The sequence below is a fragment of the Larus michahellis genome, chromosome 21, assembly GCF_964199755.1.
Source record: "Larus michahellis chromosome 21, bLarMic1.1, whole genome shotgun sequence".
NCBI classification, from domain to species: domain Eukaryota; kingdom Metazoa; phylum Chordata; class Aves; order Charadriiformes; family Laridae; genus Larus; species Larus michahellis.
In genome coordinates this window covers 1,422,118-1,442,110 of record NC_133916.1, presented here as the reverse complement: position 1 = coordinate 1,442,110, position 19,993 = coordinate 1,422,118, and the positions used below count along the sequence as shown (strand labels likewise).

The following is a 19,993-nucleotide window of genomic DNA, read 5'->3' as shown; positions in this document are numbered from 1 at the left end:
TGCATCGCCATGGCAGTTCTAGTTGTCCCTGTCCCAGTGATGCTCTGCACACCATGCTGATGGCCGCATGTCTTTCCTGGTACAGGTCTATCGGCTGGGGGGAATCGCCAAGCTCGTCGAGCTGCTCCGCAGCACAAACCAGAATGTACAACGTGCAGCAGCTGGAGCCCTCCGAAATTTGGTCTTCAAGAATCCAACCAACAAGATAGAAACCCGGCGGCAGAATGGGATAAGGGAGTGCGTGAGCCTTCTACGGAGGACAGGGAACACTGAAATTCAGAAACAACTGACAGGTACACAGCTGACTGCTCAGCCCTCAGCAAGGACCATGCTCCTCCCTGCCTGTGGTCCATGTTGCTCCAGCACGCAAAGGACCAGTAGCCACGGTGCTGCCATACCACAAAGAGGATGTTTTACCCTCCTGTTGCACTAAATGGCAACCTAAAACAGAAAGCAGAGGAGGTCCTAGCCTTTCGATGTCCCATAAGGGTTCCTCACATCATAAGCGCCCACCGGGGAAGCACCTGCCCCTGGTGACCCTTGTGGTCACCTTGCCATTCCCATGCCTTCCTGCACGCCTGGGCCCCATGCTGTTCCCAGGGAAGGCCAAGGGTGCTGGCAAGCCCAATATGGTTGGGCAGGTTATCTCATTGGTGTCCCACCTTTTCTTGAAGGATTGACATGAGTTTGTTGGTGCAGGTCACCCTCAGGTGACTGAGGTCTTGAGTGCAAGCCTTTATGAGATCCCTGGAGAGATGCATTCCTCCTGCAACCTAGTGGCAATAAACACCAATTCCGCAAGGAGGGAGGATGCTTAGATACCCACCTCCACATGACGCCTGGTGCCCATAGGGATGGACAGAGACCAGGGTTTAGGGCAGCCTCCGCACCTTTAGTTCAAAGAGGGATGGAGCGAAGGAGGACTTTTTGCTGGAATTCACTCTGACCTACAGAAAGTTTCTAATGCATGGTGAGCTTTTGCTTGAGCTTGTCTCCCACCTCCTTCCTAGGACTGCTCTGGAACCTCTCCTCCACCGATGAATTAAAAGAAGAGTTGATACAGGAGGCCCTGCCCGTCTTGACGGATTGTGTTATCATCCCTTTCTCTGGCTGGTCTGATGGCAGCTGCAACAGGACAAGGGAAATTATTGACCCAGAAGTATTCTTCAATGCTACAGGCTGTTTGAGGTGAGTCATCAAGCAGGGACTTACCGTAGCTTATGTCTGTTGACAAAAGCTAAAGCTGTCTAAATTCTCTTACCATAAGCTAAAGACACGCTCACTGCAATTGTATTAATAAAAAATTCTCCTGGAGAAAGTTTTCCTGACTAAGAGAAGGTACAGAAAAATTTACATGTAAAGTATTTTTCCTAGTAGCTTTTTATTTTATTTTTTTTTAAAAGTTTCTTCTTGCGAAGTTTCTGCTCAAAAAATATAAGTTACTTTGTCGCGGGAGAGCTGCAATACTGAAACCTGACAGGGTTCAGCTCAGACCAGGAAACTTGGCGCTTTTTGCCCTTACATTTTTGAGGCTTCCAGAGAAAATTTTGGTTCCTAGAAAACAAACTGCTTTGGGATTTAGGTGACAAAAAGACAGAATTCTCCGTGTGGGAGAAACAAGCATTTTTCCACAGGTTTAATAACCGGTTTGGTACAGAGCAGTCCCATTGCCCTGGACTTTTCCTGGCTCATTTCACCAGGCAGGTCAGCTGTAAAACAGGAGGCGCAGACTGAGCCCAGAGTAGTTTATTTTTTTCACGGGAAAGCCAGAGCCCTTGTGTAGAGGATCTTCGCCCTGACTTGCTGTTTCTCCTACCGCCCTCCTCCACTTGGATGCGAGCTCCTTGTCTCACTGGGAACTAGTGGGGGGAAAAAAAAAATAGCCTGTATAATTAGGTACTTTCATCAACTGAAGCTCTCCCCGAGGGAGCGCAGCTCCGACCGCACCCTTACCAGACATGCAGCTAGTAGGAGCTGTACCTGCTTATGAAACGAAACGGGTGAATACGGTAGGGGCCTTTTGAGACGTGATACTATCGTCTTCTGTGGCTGGGAACCATGTCTGAAAGATAGCGAGTGCTGCTCCTTTCCCTCTCTTGGAAGGCACCTTCCCCATGCAGTTGCACATGGGGATGTGAGGTGTTCGTTGCGTATGAGGTGCTCCGCTTTTAAGACCATCTCAACCCACTGATGCCGTAAAATATCCCATGAAAATGAGGGAAAGAGTACGAAGAGAGGTTGTGGAGCTCTCCGTGGAGTGTAACTCCAGGCAGGCTCTTTCTCCCGAGTCTTTTCCCGGTCTGTGGCACTAATATCCAACACCACCAGTGAAGATTGCCAGAGGCAGGTCGGCAAGGGAGCTCAGGGGGCTGGGGGCAGCAGGGCTGGGGAGCAAGGCGGGTAAGGAAAGCCGGGCGGCTGGGTCAGGAGCCCTTTCTCGGAGGGATGAGCTGGGATGGCTCTGACTCACTGCCCTGCCACATCATAACGCAGAGATGAGAACAGCCTTGGGTTTGCCCTGGGCTCGAGCCATTGCTGCTCAAGCATTTCTGGATTGCAGATGAATTCATGTTAATGAGGAGGCTGCAAATCACAGTGAACATCAAATCCAGTTCTGGAACGCCTGGAGTGAATATCTCACAACGACTGCCAACCTCTCTTTGTTTTTCATTTGCAAGCTACGAGGCAATAAAACAGGGAAGAAAAAACCCAACAAAACAACAAAAAAACATTTCCTGTTACTGGAAAAACTCCCCTGTCCTGGCAGTAACCAGTGCTCAGGAACACCTTACACCATTACAGGTCAATCCATCTGGTCAGAGCGATTGCTTCTCTTTAGCATCTCTGCCCCCTCTTTCCCACACAAATATTGCAGTTGACCCGTGTACCTCCATGCTTACAACTATATGCACCTTCCTGATTTTCACCTTGCTGATTTTCACAGTAATCCTACAGTAATCCACAGTAATCAGTCTTTTCTTTGGAAACACCTCCAAGGAGGCGATGAGTCTGTGTAATGTCACACGCGTAGCCTCTAAGGCAAAATATAGCTGATAGTTACTCTCACTAGGAGGATGTCTTCTATGCAGAGCTCCTTAACAGGATGTTTTCCTAGATGAAATCAATCCTAAAGAGCAACGAGAGATCTGTGCTCCAGTACAGTGCTACAGAAGGCCTCCAAATGAGAGCAGTACACCAGCCTCGCTGAATCTACAAAAATATCCTTAAATTCAATTACAGCCTAGCCAGAACAGATCCTATAGAGACTAGTAAGTGAACCCAACTAATCCTCTCTCCTCCTTCTCTCCCGACGTGCTCTGCCATGGCTTTCTTCAGAAACTTGAGTTCTGCAGACATGGGGCGCCAGACCATGAGGAATTACCCTGGCTTGATCGACTCAGTCATGACTTATGCCCAGAACTGCGTGGCTTCTAACCGACCTGATGATAAGGTACCAGACGCTCACCCTGAGCTCTTTGCTAGACTTCAGCCCCGTAGCTAATAATTGCCACTTTGGGAATATCTCAAAATCCCTTTCAAACAAACATCAGAGGAGAGCAGACCGTGGCTGCTCCTGTCCTTCCAAATCCCAGTGCGACCTGTTGTAGGGCTGCAAGTCCTCTGTGCTCTGGGCCTGAAGTAAAGGTGGGTTTTACAATTTCCCTTTACCAAACACAGAGACGGGGCAAAATATTTGGCTCCTGAGATCCCAGTATGCTTTCCTCCCTTCCTCTCTCACCTTGGGATCCTGCCAGCATCTTAACATCCACCTTTTGCTCTTCCCACCACCACATCTCTTCATCCAGCAGGACTCAAGTATATACGCCCCAGACTGGCATCACATTCAGCAAGAAGCCAGGAGCTGGCATCCCTCTGCCAGGCCCCTAACTGTGACTCTGACTGCTGTGTGTAAACAGCACTTACCTCGGACAAATTAGTGTTTGTAGCCACTTGTTCAGGCGTTCAACACCTGAGATACTAGCCAGACACCCTCAGGTCCTCAATGCCCAGCAAGGTACCAGAATTATTTCAAATGAGCTCAGGATTGAGCAAACTCTCTTTTGGGGAGGGCTTTTGCAAGACGACTAGTTTCAGCAGCACATACTGAACACAGCTCTTTGGAAATGTAACCGCGTTGGTTAGTGGGATCTAGTGAAAATTCTCCCTTCTCTTTACATTGGGCACTCTGAGATCCAGGTAAAGGAGGTTTAAAAGCCTGTTCTTAGTAAAAAGTGTCCCCTAATCTGTAACTGTGATGTGGATAAAGTCATTGAAAGATGACTATGGCAAGAGGAAGAGTTTCAAGATTTGGCATCTCATCTTGGGCAGTTTGATATAACCACCCTCTGCCACTCTCTTTTCCTGTTTGTCAACGTATTTGTGGCAGTGGGACCTGACAAGATCCACTGAGTCAGTCATCTCACTGAGATCCTTAATGTAGCATTTGGGCTATGTGGCCATCATTCATGTCTACTCTACCTCTTTCTTCCTTCCCATACGTTGCTAACTTAAGCAGGGTCAGGAGCTTATATAGTGTAACTGCTACAAAACTTAATTACTGCATGGTATATGTCCTCTCTGTAGCTATAGCAGGTGCTGCTTCATATTTTTCTGCCTAATGTGATGCTTGCATTTTTATTCTGGTGGTGATTTCAGTCTGTGGAGAATTGCATCTGCATCCTGCACAACCTCTCCTACCGCCTGGATGCTGAAGTTCCCAACAAATACACCCAGCTCAACCACATGGCCCGGAGCGTTTATATGGACAAAACTCTCACAGGCTGTTTCAACAGCAGGAGTGGTAAAATGGAGGTAAGACGTGCCGCAGAGGGCTTGGAAATCTGATATTCAGCCCCAGGCAAGGGCTGCAAGCAAAGAACAGGATCTGAGCTTCCAGTTTCTTGTCTCTTTGTAGAATGATGAGTACGGTGTCCCCCTTCCTGAGGAGGATTTTAAACCCAAAGGACCCAGCTGGCTCTACCACTCTGATGCCATCCGCACCTACCTGTCCCTGATGGATCAGAGCAAGAAGGATGCCACCTTGGAAGCTTGTGCTGGAGCTCTGCAGAACCTCACTGCGAGCCGAGGACTGGTAAGCACTCCTCTCCCCTCCACACATGTGCAGTCAAAATGTCAACACCTTACAGAAAGGAAAAAGTCTTAATTCCAGCCTTTCCACAGTGGATGCTCCAGCTGAGGTATTTATTAATGGCAAAAATGGGGTCTCATGGGAGCTATCCCAAGATACAGCATATCCCAAGATAGCATCCCAAGGCTCTTTCCCAGATCCATACACTTCCCAGGGGCTCCTCCAGGTTGGTCATGCCACCAGCACCTACGGGTATTGGCGCCTGACCCCCAGGACACTAGTGAGGATGGGCGCAGATGTGCACATGTGGACAGGTGTCATCAAAGCAGAGAGGAAGGATGTGCGTGTGCCACCACCTGTGTGTGTTTTTTAAGTGGGCGGTGGCTCTAATAACAGGGTGGGTTGTGCTGTGGATTGTGGCTTGTCCTCACATCAGAGCTGCTTGTAAAATAGCTCCGATAGATGTCCTAACCCGTGGGTATGGCAGCGTGGAGGTGACACGGCTGCGTGACGCCGTGGGTATTGCAGGAGGTAGGGCACGGCCAGGGCCACGTCACGACAGCAGCTCTGCTGTGCCCGAAGTCGCTACCCTGGGCATGTCCTCGCAGGCTGCGTTCACGTGGACAAACCTCGACTTGTCTGTTTGTGTCGAACTTCATCAATTCCAATTTAAATAAGATGGCTAGGGAGATAAAGAGATAATTATTTCATACGTAGGAGAGGCGTGTCACGTGTGCAAAGCGTTCCACCCAGAAACACGGAGTGACTCACGAAAGGAGCCTTCGCTGCTAGGACAGCATTAACCTGCCAGCTCTAATCTCCTGGGAGCTTTTGTTACAAGTCTTTCAATGTGAAATACTTTGGGAACCTTTTATTTTTTTTGGTTTAATTAAACAGTGGCACTAACGACGTGGAGAGAGGCTGTCTCAGTATGGGTAGAGCTGGTCAGAGAAATGGGGCTGGAGCTATGTTCTCCATGGAAAAAAAAAAGGCTTTCAGCAATCAAGACCATTACACAAGAATGTCTTTTGGGCAGGGGGGGGAGATAACAAACAAACAAAAACCAGCTCTGACAGTGCTGAAGCAACTTATTTCCACCTTCTGGAAGGGAATGGTTGGAACTTGCTTGGATGTGCAAAAGTGACTTCTCCTTTCAAGGGTCTTATTCAAGCTCAGAGCTGGAGTTGGGGTGGGTTGCTGGGTTTGCTGTCACTTGAAGGAAAGGGAAACCAAGGACAAGCTTGCAAAGCTTACTGGAACCCTTTAGCTTATAGAGGAGAACTCTGAACCTCTTCTCAGACTCAGTTTTAGACAACCCAGTCCTGCTGGTGTGGATATGTAACGTGGTACATGTGCTTCCTGGAGCATGGGAGGGAAATTGGGTCTCAGCCCTCCGGAACAGGGCTGCCTTCCAGTCCATTCCCTCCATCTCCATGTCACTGTTGATGGACAAACATCACTGGTGGTGCGACAATCTCCACCAGCCTTTCTGGTGGGGCAGTAACTGAGAAGTTCGGTTTAGAGTCTACCAATAAGATGGCAATTTATTAAGGGTATGTGCTTCAACACCCATGAACACTCATCTGCCTTGGCTGTGTCCTGAGATCTTCCAGATTTACATAAGAAATCGCGAGATCAGGATCCAAGATGAGTATTTTTGGTCTTCAGCTTGTTTTTTAAAGGTATCATTAGCTGTCCCTATTCCAAAGCAGCCTATTATTTGTGGCATGTCAGGGAGCTGCCAGGGCATTGTGCAAGGGCAAGGGCAACGGGGACGTGAAGGTAAAACTTCTCCAGCTTATGGGAATATCAGTTGGGTGAGCAACTGTCCCCCTCAGGCTCCAGAAAGAGGACAGAAGTCCCAACTGTACCCCAAAGGATGAGAGCCTGACTTTGCAAATGCCTGTGGAGAAGACGGGTAAATGACAAAGTAAGTGGGATCATGGTAGCAGAAGGAGGTATATAAATGCTTATTTTATAGCCTAGTGATGTTTGTATGGCCCCGTACATCATTCCATTTGTGTTCTCCCGGCATTAGAAGTCATGAGGTATCTCTGTTCTGTCTCCTAGATGTCCAATGCAATGAGTCAAATGATTGGTTTGAAGGAAAAAGGTTTGCCTCGCATAGCACGGCTCCTCCAGTCCAACAGCTCTGAAGTTGTCCGGTCTGGGGCTTCTTTGCTGAGCAACATGTCCCGGCATCCTGTTCTCCACAAAACCATGGGTAAGTAATTTCCACTACAGTGGATTCCAGAAAAAAGTCTAGTTTCTAACTCTCTAATATCTGCCCACATCACTTTGTAAACCCCGTAACAGGATTTAACCAAGCTCCAAAATTGGGCAAAGCAGTGTCATTTCTTCTGGCCAAAAAGGACAACTTCAGATTGTATCTGCAGGCTTAATTAACAAAATGTGTGCTACCTCAAAGTCTCTACAAGCATGTGGTAGGCTTTATAGATAATGACAAACCTGCAGCATTGTGAGGATGATAGTGTTTTGGGAGATGAGTTGGACTTGACTACCCATGACCAATATCGTTGCCCTTCCAGAGGCCTGCAGCACTCATTTTGCCTCTGAAAATCAAGTGATAACTATTATGCCATTAATGTCCAACATTATCAGTGCTTCCTTCCAGAGATAACACTGCATTCTTGTATTGAATAGCGCTAACATAAATAGTATCATTCACTCGTGCCAGGTTTTATTTAAATGTTGATTGGAACATTCCACCTCTTTAGCTCACCAGGTGCTCCCAGATGTATCACGTCTCCTGTCATTCCAGTCTGGAAATACCAACAGCTATGGCGAGATCATGACATCAGCTTGTTACACTCTGAGGAACCTCATCATGTCCAACCCACACCTGGGAAAGTCTTACTTGACAAGCAACATGCTAAATAATGTAGTAAGCCTGTGCCGAAATGGGTGAGTTGGGGGCAGAAGGCATGGAGAGGGTCATGCACAAATGCTTTTTGAGCCCGTGCTCTCTGTGCAAAGCCAGATTAACCCCAGAGCCTTCCCATCACCCTTCAGAGCCGGAGTAAAGTATTATTCTTTCCCCGTGCTTGTAAATTGAGAGCGCCAAAAAAATTCAAGCGTGTTGGCAGACACAAATCCTCAGCAGTGGTTTCCTGGAAACAGGCATGAGCCATCCATAGTGGGATTTATAAAGGGGCATCAGGAAATTTGCTCGCTGAATTTTAGGGAATTCTAAAAAGAACTGAAGGATCGACATCTTAAACCCTGCTAAAAATTCCAGCCCTCAAAACAGGGGATGTCAGTATGCAGCCTGACTCCCTCGCGCGTGGGCTTCCCTCTCACAGCTTCCTGCAAGCCTTAGCGTGAAGGTCAGGTCTGAGATTCGAGCACCGCTGATACAGTGGGATTGTGCTCAGCTTTAATGTTCATGTTTGTTCATCCTGTGGTTGGCGTAACCACCTCAAGTGGCAAAGACGCAGCTTTGATAAAGTGTGTGTATGTATGTATTTATTTATTTATTTATAAGTACCTCCCCTGCTCTACTCACATATATTTTACAGCAACTGAGCAATCCCAACATGGTTTACCACTTTTAGGACTTGGTTTGAATTTTGGTGGTAGCAATTCCGTCCTGCTTGTTATCCGTACTCCCCACAGGCCTGTGCGAAGGCTTGTCACCCCTTGCCAAACTGTATGCTCATTTTTGGCCCAACTGGTGTTAAACTTACATGGTCTTTGATCATATATTCTCCTTCCTAGACTTTCATCTCCCCTACCATCTGTCTTTGTTTTAAAATACCTTATACAAGTAACCTATTGTTTTCTGTTGTGAGAAGACATTCACATGCCTTCTCCATCGTCCTTGGATAAACCACTCGCAATCTCTCACGTGTTTCATGGCAGCAGAGACTTTCAGTCATCAGAAGTGGGTTCAGTTTGGACCTCAGCCAACGAACGTCGGTCAGTTGGCTGCTTTTTTGTGCTTCCACTCTACAAGCCCAATTAACATGAGACCCAGCCTTCTTCTAAGTCTTCGTTGTTTTGAATGGTATTAACTTCTGCCTAAAGTCCCGCTTTGGATCCCTCAGACCAGTTGTCAGCTAATTTACTACTTTGGCAAAGTGTTGCATAACTGGGGCTGTGCGTACCTTAATTGCCTTGACTGTTTTGTGTGATGAGCTTGGTTTGCAATGACCCACTAAATTGAGAGGATTACTAAACTCTGGAGATGTCTTCAGTGTGTTCCTCATGTCTTTATCATAAATTCCTTCGGAGAAACTGCCCAACTCTTACAATGACCAAAACTTGAATTGTTCCTTTTCCTCCATTATTCGTTTCTGTCCCTGAAGATTTTTATGCTGTTCAATTCTTATGAGAAAAAAAAAAAAAGACAATAACTTACACCCAGGACCAATCTTACTTATTCAATCTGCATCATTTCAGACTGTTCCCATGAAGCAGATGTGAACGAGATCTCCACTCTAGTGACTTGGACACCTGCTAGTTCATCAGTTAGCCAACCTTCCCACTTCCCTGTGTAGCCTGGATTTGTCCAGTCCTACATCAGAAGGAGCCTCATCCACTAGATCCAACACCTCTACTGGGGGCTGTTGCCTAGGTTGGATGCACACCCCATGCTCCCCACACCGATGCTGAGTGTAGTGAGTGCCATGCTCTGAAGCTGCTCCTTCCCAGCACCAGACCCAACAGAAAGAGAAGGCCGAGGAGGTCTCAATGGTGACCAAATTAGCATAGAGAACGCCATGCCTTGTTGCATCTTGTTAGTATTTTGTGGAGTTTTCTCTGTTGATCTGCCTCAGTTTCCCTGAGGACACGCTTCCCTCACCTGCAGCACTGGTGTTGGTTTGGTTGGTGTGTCTGTGCAGAGCCTCCCTGGCAGGTGTTTCTCCTGCCACCCAACAAATGTCTCTTTACCTGTAATTTTGAACTGGTCTGTCATTGCATTTGAAGCTGTAAATCATTAGTTTAATACGGTCAAACAATTTTGTATTCATATTTTAGAAAGAGCTTCCAGGTTACAGACAAGTAAGTTATGGATCTTTTGCTTTCCCATGTTCTTCTCAAATGTCAACCAGGACTCCTCCAAGCTGAGGTTTCTTTTCCTGGATGTTTCCTGTAGCTGTATTCTGAGCGAAAGGCATCAAAGGTTCAGCAGTTTATCTGATAGCTGTGGTTTCTTCTCCTTCCTGGAGCATCCCAATTAAATAATTGTCTCCGTCTCCTGCATATATGCTCGTCTATGACACGGGCTTCATCGTGATGGTGGTGTTCATTCACTCTTTGCTATTTTTAATCCAAATTGCCAAAATATGGACTATTTTTCTTTTGTTGGTGTTTCTGAAAATCAAGCTACTACATCAAGTTACTGATTTTTTGTGTTGTCTGATGTCCTTTACATATTTCTTCTCCAACTGTCTAAAAAATATTCCTCTGTTCATTTTCAATTAACTTTATTTCACTGATAAAATTATCATTTTTCTCAATAATTCTACTGGCTGAATTAAAAACTTTTCTCCAAAATCTCTTTCTGCAACTTTCGAGCATCAGACTTGCAGTTTTGCTCACAATCCCTTTATCACTGATTTGCTTCAGTTTCCCTTTGTTCATTCACTTTTCCCACCTTTTCTATTAATACGATTCAATTTTGCGGTTTAATTCAACCATAGCATTTTCCAAAATTAATCTTTGAAGAAACTCAGGTCTTTCCTTGATTCTTTTCCATGGAATAGTTCTACTCATCCACACATTTCCAATTTCCCATTTCTTCCAAAGATCGCACCTTGATATCAATTTTACAAACTCATGACATCCTGAAGAAGTCCTTCCAAGAATTCCTTGGCATCTCCTGTGATATACATAAGGTTCTTGATATCTTTCTCCTTTCAGACAACGTTATTTCCCCCCATTATTTGATATGCATATACAAAACCTTCATCTTTTGTGCCGCCCTCACGCTTCCCCCTGGCCTCACCATCTCCATCTGATTGGGTTCTTGGTTGTGTTTTGTTGAGTCAATAGTTTTTTGCTTGACTGCAGCCACTGTCACAAGTGGACATCTTCCCTGTTGTCTTTCCACACATTTTTGCCAATAATTCTGTTTGTAAAAAACAGACTATCCTTAAAATCAACTTTGATTTTCAGGTAACCTGGTTTTAAGAAAGTTTTTCCCCAGGTCAGCTGTTCTTGATATTCTGCTCCATGTTCTACACTGCTGTAGTCACACGCTATTCCCGGCACTTTTGTTTAGGATGTGCTACTTTACATACTGACGTTGTCGTCACAGCTCCATCGGTTCATGCTTAATCTTTTTATACGTAAAGAGTAGCGGTAGATGCTGTATGATACAGAACCAGTGTAAATCCTTCAAACTAAGAGTGGACAAATTGTCTGAATTTGGCAATGGCTCAGATACTAGATGCTGGTAATTTTGGCTGAACAGAAAAATTATTTTGAGGTGCGCTCTGAAGTCACAATGGCAAGAAGTACTTATTTGGCATCATTAGAAGCAAATTATAAAAAAAAAAAAAAAAGAAGAAGAAAATGCCTCTATCTCAGAAAGAGAGAAACAACACAAAACAAGACATCCTTGAAAGACAATGCCCAGGACATGCACTGGCCATCTGATCATAGATACCTCTGGGTTGATTGGTTTTTACTGGCTTTTCAGCCACAAGCAATTTTTCAACCACATTCTGATGACAGCATCGAAAGGTTATAACCAGAGAAGTGATTTTGCAATAAAACCTACTTCTCTTGTCCCTAAACATTGCTCAAGAATTTCTGATGGTCTGCAGCTCCTCCGTGCAATATCAACGTGAGCGATTTGCACAATCCCTTTGGAGGTTATGACCAGGTTAAAATTGCTAATTTCTTTGGTTACAAGCGCTGTGAGTGTTAGAGAAAATGCCCCAAAATTTACTGACAGTGGTTACATTCCTGTCCTTTCATGCTCAGAGCAGGGTGCTTGCAGGTCCCAGGTTGTCCGTCATGTCCACTGTCAGCCTCATTTCTCTGATGAGGACAGTTTTGAGGACACAATGTTTTGAGAAGCTGTATCACACAGGGAGGGTCCTGAGTCTGGTCTGGTACCTCTGCACCACCCTGGCTGAGACAGGCTGGGGCTGTCGCACTGAACCCAGACCAGGAGTCTCCCACAGGCAGGACGAGGTCCAGCAGATCAGGAGCAGTGATAAGAACCAGCAAGGAGCTTTATATCTAGGTTGTCGCATGAAATGTTCCAAAATTATAAAAGGTACTGCTTATGACTCATGGTTTCGGAGCTGTTACGTGAGCAAGTATCTATTAACTTGTGCTGAGTAAGGACTTATGGTTGCAGATGTTGTTATTACAAATGCTCCCATCTCCTCCGTCCTCAGCAGGCAGCACAGAGCCCGTTCCTCTGCTGCCCTCCCGAGTGATTCGCCCACACTCCTCCTGCAGACTCTAGGGAAGGGTTGGCACTGTTTCCCTTCTCTCTCCCAGATTTCACACTCCAGAAAAACTCCTTCAGCTCAGTTCAATGCCCATTTTTCCACCCAAATCCTCCCCTCGTTTTCATTTGTCCTGTTCCAGCCCCAGAGGTTGTTGGTTGTTGTCGTGAAACACAGCTGAGAGAGCAAGGAAGGCTTTATTGTCAGTCCTCCGTCAAGTCTAGCCAGCTGGAGGTGGGCTTATTTAAAGGCTGTCGGTAATGCATGTGGGTCGCTGCTCTGTGGCTGCCACAGTTCACCGGGGTTGCTTTCATCTTCCCAGCTCCTGTCCGAAAGCGGCCGAAGCTGCTCGCCTCCTCCTGACAGACCTCTGGTCGAACAGGGAGCTCCAGAGTGTGCTGAAGCAGGTAAGGAAAACGCTTCTGCTTTTTTGGCTGACAAGTACAACCCTGGTCTTGACTCACTCGCTGAAGTTTTTGCAAGGGCCGTGATTCAGCGGCGGGTCCGGGCAGCGGCTGGGAGGAGCCGGGGCGCTGGGAGGACCCGGGTGCTCTCAGCACAGGGGCACCTGCCGAAGACCCCAGCAAGAGGCAGCAAGTCGCAACCGCAGCTGCCGGGACTGACTTTAGGGACTAAGTGGACGTCGGTGTGCCTGTGTCGGGCAGCTAGCGCCCTGGGGATGAAGCTAGCTTGGGCGGGCTCCTCCATGATGCTCCTGGACTCGATGCTGCCATGTGTGCACGGCACTGTTCTGTGCTGGGAACGGACCAGGACGTTTCATGCTAGCTTGGGAGATTCCCTTCATTGCGGTCCATTATAGAATCATAGAACCGCTGAGGTTGGAAGGGACCTTTGAGATCATCAAGTCCAACCATCATGTAGGAGCAGCGTGTCCCAACAGGTCCCTCCCCTCTTTCCCCCCCGTTTTCTTCTGTGTCCATAACCCTACCCTGTGGTTACATCACCCCTACAGTCAGGGTAATCTTTTAAACCAAGAAGAGGAGTATTTAGGATTTGTTTTGCTCCCTGCAACAGAAACTGCGAAAGTGCAAAGCCAGACAGGGCTCTCAGCCAGCTCCCGGCTCCTGGTGGCTTGCTTTGAACAAGATGGGTTTTTCCAACTCAACAGCAGCAGCACCTGCAGAGCGTAAAGGGCCAAATTACAGAGAAGGAGTAACACCCACAAAGGGGAGTGCCCTGGGGGCAGGAAGGGAGAGAGTACCTAAACATCATTCTCGTATTAACGGTTAGGGACTTTCTCCCTAGGAGCCGGCGTAGCTGTGTGCCAGGCTCTGCTCAGGGGCCTTGCGCCAACTCATTTTGATGTGACTGAGTCACTCCTGTGTTCGCACAGAAGTTCTTTGCGTAGCTATACACCAGACGAGAGGGATGGGAGCCTGCAAGGATATACGTATGCATCATGGAAGTATCTTTGCTGTTTTTTCCAGGATGAGGAATAAGACAAAATAATATTCAGTGAAGGACTAAGTAAAGGTTCCCTCCGCCAAAGCCGGAGCAGTCCAGCTCTTGGCGGATGGAAAGCAATGCAAGGGAGACGAAGTCCATTAATCGGGGTGATGGTTCACGTGTCGAAGGCACACAGAGGAAGGACAGAGGAGGTCGTTTGAAAATGAAGCAGACTTTTTAAGGGGAGGAAGGCGGTTGAAGTGGAGCAGGAGGCTCCCTCTCATAGCAATAGATAGCTGTCGCTTTTGAAACCGGTATGTGCTCACTGCTCTTCATATACATTTTTCAGCAAGGATTTGATAAGAACATGATGGGATCTTTAGCTGGAACAACCTTCAGGACCCTCTCCTCCAGATTTTAGGAGCCTCTCCATGCACGTTCAGGCTGCAGGTGAGAACCCTGTGTGTGGGGAAGGGGCGGTTTGGGGAGCAAAGGAGGGGTGTGAAACCCATGAGCTTTTGTGCTATTTTTAATGTCCACTAACGTAGGTTTGTGACTTTTTCATCACAAATCCTCTCAGCCTAAGCTGCGGAATATTTGTTTTGGTGAAAAGTCAGAAGTTGTGCTATTCCTGGGCTTAGTGTGGATGTTGCGCGCACTACAGAGCTGTGCATTTTAGACATGCCCAGTGCTGATGCCACAGGATGGACAAAGCTGCTGAACTTGACTATGCTCATGTGTCTGTCTGTCTTACTTTGAGAAGTAATAACTAATTAATTGCATTTTGCCAAATCCTCTCAGGTGGGGCTTTTTACAGGAATCTCTCTGAGTGTCCTTTCATTCCTGAATTTTGAATAATGTTATCCAGATAGTGTCAGTAACATGCAATTAATTCCAGCATGTGCTATGGCATTAACCATCACCCTTAGGGATTTTTTTTTGAGCACTTAATAATCTACCTATAAGCCCCATGACAAGATTCGGAAATACATGCTGATACCTGAATAGTCCCAGTAGAGAAAACAGACTAGAGAAATCATGGGCAGAATTTCCAGGGCATTGTTATGTTTGGGGTTTTTTTTTTTCATAGAATCATAGAATAGTTTGGGTTGGAAGGGACCTTTAAAGGCCATCTCATTCCAACCCCCTGCCCTGGGCAGGGAAACCTCCCACCAGACCAGGTTGCTCAGAGCCCTGTCCAACCTGGCCTTGAATGTTTCCAGGGATGGGGCATCTGCCACCTCTCTGGACAACCTGTGCCAGTGTGTCACCACCCTCAGTGTAAAAAAATTCTTCCTTATGTCTGGTCTAAATCTCCCCTCTTTCAGTGTAAAACCATTCCCCCTCATCCCATGGCTCCCCTCCCTGATCCAGAGTCCCTCCCCAGCTTTCCTGGAGCCCCTTTAGGGACTGGAAGGGGCTGGAAGGTCTCCCCGGAGCCTTCTCTTCTCCAGGCTGAACCCCCCCAGCTCTCTCAGCCTGTCCCCACAGCAGAGGGGCTCCAGCCCTCCCAGCATCTCCGGGGCCTCCTCCGGCCCCGCTCCAACAGCTCCGTGTCCTTCTGCTGTTGGTGCCCCAGCGCTGGAGGCAGCACTGCAGGGGGGTCTCACGGAGCGGAGCAGAGGGGCAGAATCCCCCCCTCGCCCTGCTGCCCACGCTGCTGGGGATGCAGCCCAGGCTGCAGGGGGTTTCTGGGCTGCCAGCGCACGTTGCCGGCTTGTTTCCAGCTTTTCACCCACCAGTACCCCAAAGTCCTTCTCAGCAGGGCTGCTCTCCATCCCTTCATCCCCAGCCTGTGCTGATACTGGGGTCGAACCTCATGAGGTTCTCACGGGCCCAGCTCTCAGTGTGAAAGGAGCTCGACTCTGTAAGGTACTTTTGATTCACAGTTCCCACTGCAGGGAAAAGCATTAAGTAGTTCTGCGCTTTCAAGTATCATATCCCTCTATGGGGACTGAGCTCATCCAGAATGAATTATTTTCTCCCTTCCCCAACATGCCCTTTGCGATTGGACCAAGCACAGCCCTGACGTAAAAGAAAATGGTGCAAAAGCCCATTTCTTTCCTCTGCCCAGGCACGGATTTCACTTCTTGCTCTGTTGGGATGTTTCCACTGAGATTCAGAGGAGCATGGAAGTCTAGGGGAAAAAGCTCTGGGCAGTACATAAACTGGGTACAGGCCAAGAAAAAAGATTAAAAGTTGGTTTTGAATGTAATGAAAAGATTTCTTGAATGCTTTAATTACCTGGGGTTTTCGTTTTTCTTTGTTTTTCTCCATTTCAGAATTTGGAATTGGTTCATGTCCAGGAAGACAACCCTTTCACAGTTACTTAGGATGTTAACGATGTAGAGTGTTTCTGAGGTTAACTCGACTGTAAAGCAAACTAAACATATGGATTTCACGTGGATGATACTGATATTTTTAAGCATTTTCTTCTTTTTAGGGGGGAGAAGGGACTTTTATTGAGGTTATACTTTCTCAATGTCAATAATTATTTTTTTTTTTTGCAAAGAGTGTGTCTGTGTAACTATGTACGTGTTGCTGTGTGTGCGCGTGCAGGCAACATCCATGCGCACACATGGCGAGTAGGATCTTCCTACAGGCTTAGTCCCCTGTCGTCCACCGAAAGCCGGTGTGAGTCGTGCAGTTTAACCCCCTTGCAGAGTTTTGTCCAATTCCACCCAATCCATGCACCAAGTACTGCCGCTCTAAAAACTTGTCACGACGTATTTTTACCCACAAATATAAAAATTGCCAATTTTAGGTCAAGTCCCGCCACTGCATATGGCTGTTATAAACAGATACACACAATCATACTCTTCTTTACAAAGGCTGGTTATTCCTAACGTTTATAAACACAGGCTTCTTTTCTGCTTATGATTTTTTTTTTTCCTCCAATGAGCTCTTATAGTTATTAGTATTTTCTTTCCTGTCAACTGAACTCTTTATCTCAAGAAGCAAATTGATGTCTGCAAATTCTCTCCCGGGTCTCAGTAACCCTTCTCTGAAGACGTACGTGAGGGGACAATTGCAACACACCTGCAGAGCATGAATATTACCAGGTCTCGAACCATTTTGAGCGCCAGAACAACTGAATCTCATGACTGTACCTGGACAAAGGTGGCATTTGAGAAGCTGAGCTGGAGACAGGCAAAGCGTTTTTTTCCCCTGGGATCACCGACTGCCACACGGGACTGGAAAAAAGTGAGGGATGTGGCCTTTTTAATCACACTTTGTTTTTATTGATCAATGTAAAGAAATAGTATTAATATGCAAAGGAATGTAAGCGCTTGTGTGAAGTCAGGTTTGGAAATATTTTATTTCTCAGTATCTTTACTTACACGATCACCCTGTGATGCTAAGGCTGTGATAGGGGACTGCTGAGCTCATTTTAGGGCAACCCACTCCTTATGACAGTAACCGTGTGATGAAAGAGGCCGATCTTCCTCTCTCCAGAAGAAAAATATCCTCTACTCGTCCCCACGGGGGATACAACTCAGACCTGCAGGGAAAGGACCAGCCGAGGATGCACTCGCTGGCTGCCCCCCACACACGGTTATTGCTTCTTCACACCGTGCAGGACCCCGTTTTGCAAATATCAGGGGTGCAGGAGGTGCTTGGGAAGGACGAAGGGCTGAGTCTAGAAAGGGGAAAAAAACGGTCTCATTTTTGGCAAGTGTCAGACTCCTGAGTTGATGGAAATTGCCATATCCCCGTTCACTTCGCAGAAAGGGGGTGATTCGTGCCTGCTAAAGAACCATCCGTGAAGTTCAGATTCGCTCTGGCACAGCTCTAGAGCTAAGAAACACGGTGGCACTTGTTCGTCCCCCATTTAGATGGAGAGGGAGCATGTGTCCACAGAGGGAGATCATTTTCAGGCTGGTTCTCTTGGACTACAAAGGGTGGCTTAGTCTTGTGCACTTTAATGAGCAGCAGCTATTTGCTTGCCTTCACCCACGTTCAGTCGAGAGCTTTCTGCACTGAGCTCCCAGCCAAATGAGAGAGGAAAAAAAAAAGCACCTTTGAAGTGGAGAGCTAGAACCAGGAGAATCCGGTAGGACAGTTTCAGGAGCATTCAACCAGCAGCAAAGGAGCCCCAGCCCGTGGGCATGCCCTTGCCATGCCTGCAGCTCTTCCCGAGCTGGATGTGTATTCTCAGGTGCACGGTTCAAAATGTTTTCGGCAGGACCTGAGACAGTGGATGTCCAAAACGGCTGCAGTATCCACGGGCAGGATTGTTACAGTTTTGGTGTAAAAGTATGTTGCGTGCAATTTTGCATTCAGATTTGTTCCTGTTAATTACATGTTTGACAGAAGTCCTGGGAGCTAATGTTTTTCGGTGTAAAATTAATTGGAGAAACCTAACTACAAAATGTAATGATGGAATATTGAGGAAATTCATTCTAATTGGCTGTTATTTAAGCTTTATTTTAAAATGCTGCTGCTGCATTCGCCGGTAATGCAATTTACTGAATCACTATACAAGGCACAAAGAACTGTAGCTAGATGGTCATCATCTCACAATTAAATTTACAAGTACTGGAGATTTCATTAGTAAGTATTAGACTCAAAGAGACAGATACATCATTCACATAAATTTTATTAAGTACAGCAAAGTTGTTTTTCCAAAGCTAATAAAATGATATAAGTAAAATCTGTCTCCATCCTCGGAGATCTTCAAAACATGACTGGGCACAGCCCTGAGCAATCTCATCTGGCTTTGACGTTATCCCTGGTTCGAGCTGGGCAGACCAGAGAGGTTCCTTCCAATCTAATTTTTTTTTTTTTTATGACGCTGGATGTTACTGCTTTCATACCTCAAAATACAGCTAACTCAAGAGAGCAGTGGGCTGTGTGAATTGTCACTGCTCTGCCATCCCAGGGCTGTTCTGCAGCTCTTTCTTCCCCAGGGAATTCTCTGATACTCAACTCTGTTTTCCCCTCAGTCTCTCCTTTTAAAATCTGGACTACAGACTCTACCCAAGTCGGTGAAGTGACACTGATGCCCAACTGTGAGAAGAGAAAGGAAAATCAGCCTTACCAGAGTAACCAGCTCGTAACCAGCTCATAACCAGCAGGTTCGGCAGCTCGTTGACACTCCCCCCATCATAAAGGGATGCTGTTTGCACCTCCAATACAAATTTTTTTCATTCTAAGGAGGCATTGTTTCTTAAAGGCATGTTTTTAACGGTGACATCCTCTTCGATGAGCTGTTTTCCTGTTTCTTGCTTGTTTAAGAGCCAAGGTAGGGTGTGCACCCAATGACAGGGACAAGGGCAGGTCAATAGCAAGTGGTGGACGCCTGGGGTCCTAGCGATGGAGAACTACTGAGGAGGGAAGGGCCATAGCTAGAAGCATCATGAGCTCTGCTGGCAGCAGAAATAAGAGCAGCTGGGGCCTGATTTGTGCACGGGACACACAACCATGTAAATAAATACCATACTTGTCTGTCCTGGGCTTAGCAGAGCTTTTTGGTCTATTTTCTCGTAAATGCTTTGTTTGTTTTGTGTATGTACAATCCAACCCACCCCAGCATTTCAGAAGCCTCATGGACAAGGAGAAGGCAGTAGGCAGTTTTATTCCTCTCTGACCACATACACCAGTTTGAGACCAACTTCGCCTACCAGTCCATAGCTATACAGTGTATTCTGTAAGATATAGGTATGTGAGAATAATGTATCAGAGTTTTGTTTTGGCTGTACTGTATGTATTTGCTTCATTGGAAAAGCTGAAATCAATAAAAATTGCTGGAATTTCTTCAAGCTTCCTGTTTTATGGTGGTTTTATTTTGCCACGGTGTTAGGAAAGAATAAAGCGTCTGTTTGAAAGGTTTGTAAAATCCTGTTGCCCTCCAGCAGCGATCGGTCTGGACTGCTCTGCCTTATGCCAAGATGAGGGATGAAGCTGTAAATCACGTTTCCTCCACCATTACATCCCCTGGCAAGACTCGGTGGCTTTCTCTCCCATAAGCTTTTCCAGTCACCACTTCAATCCATGAAAAATTTAATTATCAATAGCATCACGTGTGTCCCTGCTGTATGGATCCACAGCTTGTTGTGGGGAAAAA

The 19,993-nt window shown here is 46.6% G+C and overlaps 1 protein-coding gene across 1 annotated transcript in view; it reads left to right on the top strand.

Annotated features, from left to right (window-relative positions):
* The window catches only part of PKP1 (plakophilin 1), a 48,069-nt gene extending 28,389 nt beyond the window's left edge, over positions 1–19,680 (top strand). Inside the window, exons 5-14 of the mRNA XM_074564128.1 lie at positions 86–293; positions 1,011–1,188; positions 3,337–3,451; positions 4,657–4,812; positions 4,916–5,092; positions 7,160–7,313; positions 7,828–8,014; positions 12,842–12,926; positions 14,276–14,376; positions 16,209–19,680. Of these exons, the coding sequence (XP_074420229.1) occupies positions 86–293; positions 1,011–1,188; positions 3,337–3,451; positions 4,657–4,812; positions 4,916–5,092; positions 7,160–7,313; positions 7,828–8,014; positions 12,842–12,926; positions 14,276–14,347 (1,332 nt within the window). The 3' untranslated portion in view covers positions 14,348–14,376; positions 16,209–19,680. The remainder of the gene's footprint in view (positions 1–85; positions 294–1,010; positions 1,189–3,336; positions 3,452–4,656; positions 4,813–4,915; positions 5,093–7,159; positions 7,314–7,827; positions 8,015–12,841; positions 12,927–14,275; positions 14,377–16,208) is intronic.
* Positions 19,681–19,993: the final 313 nt, after the last annotated feature.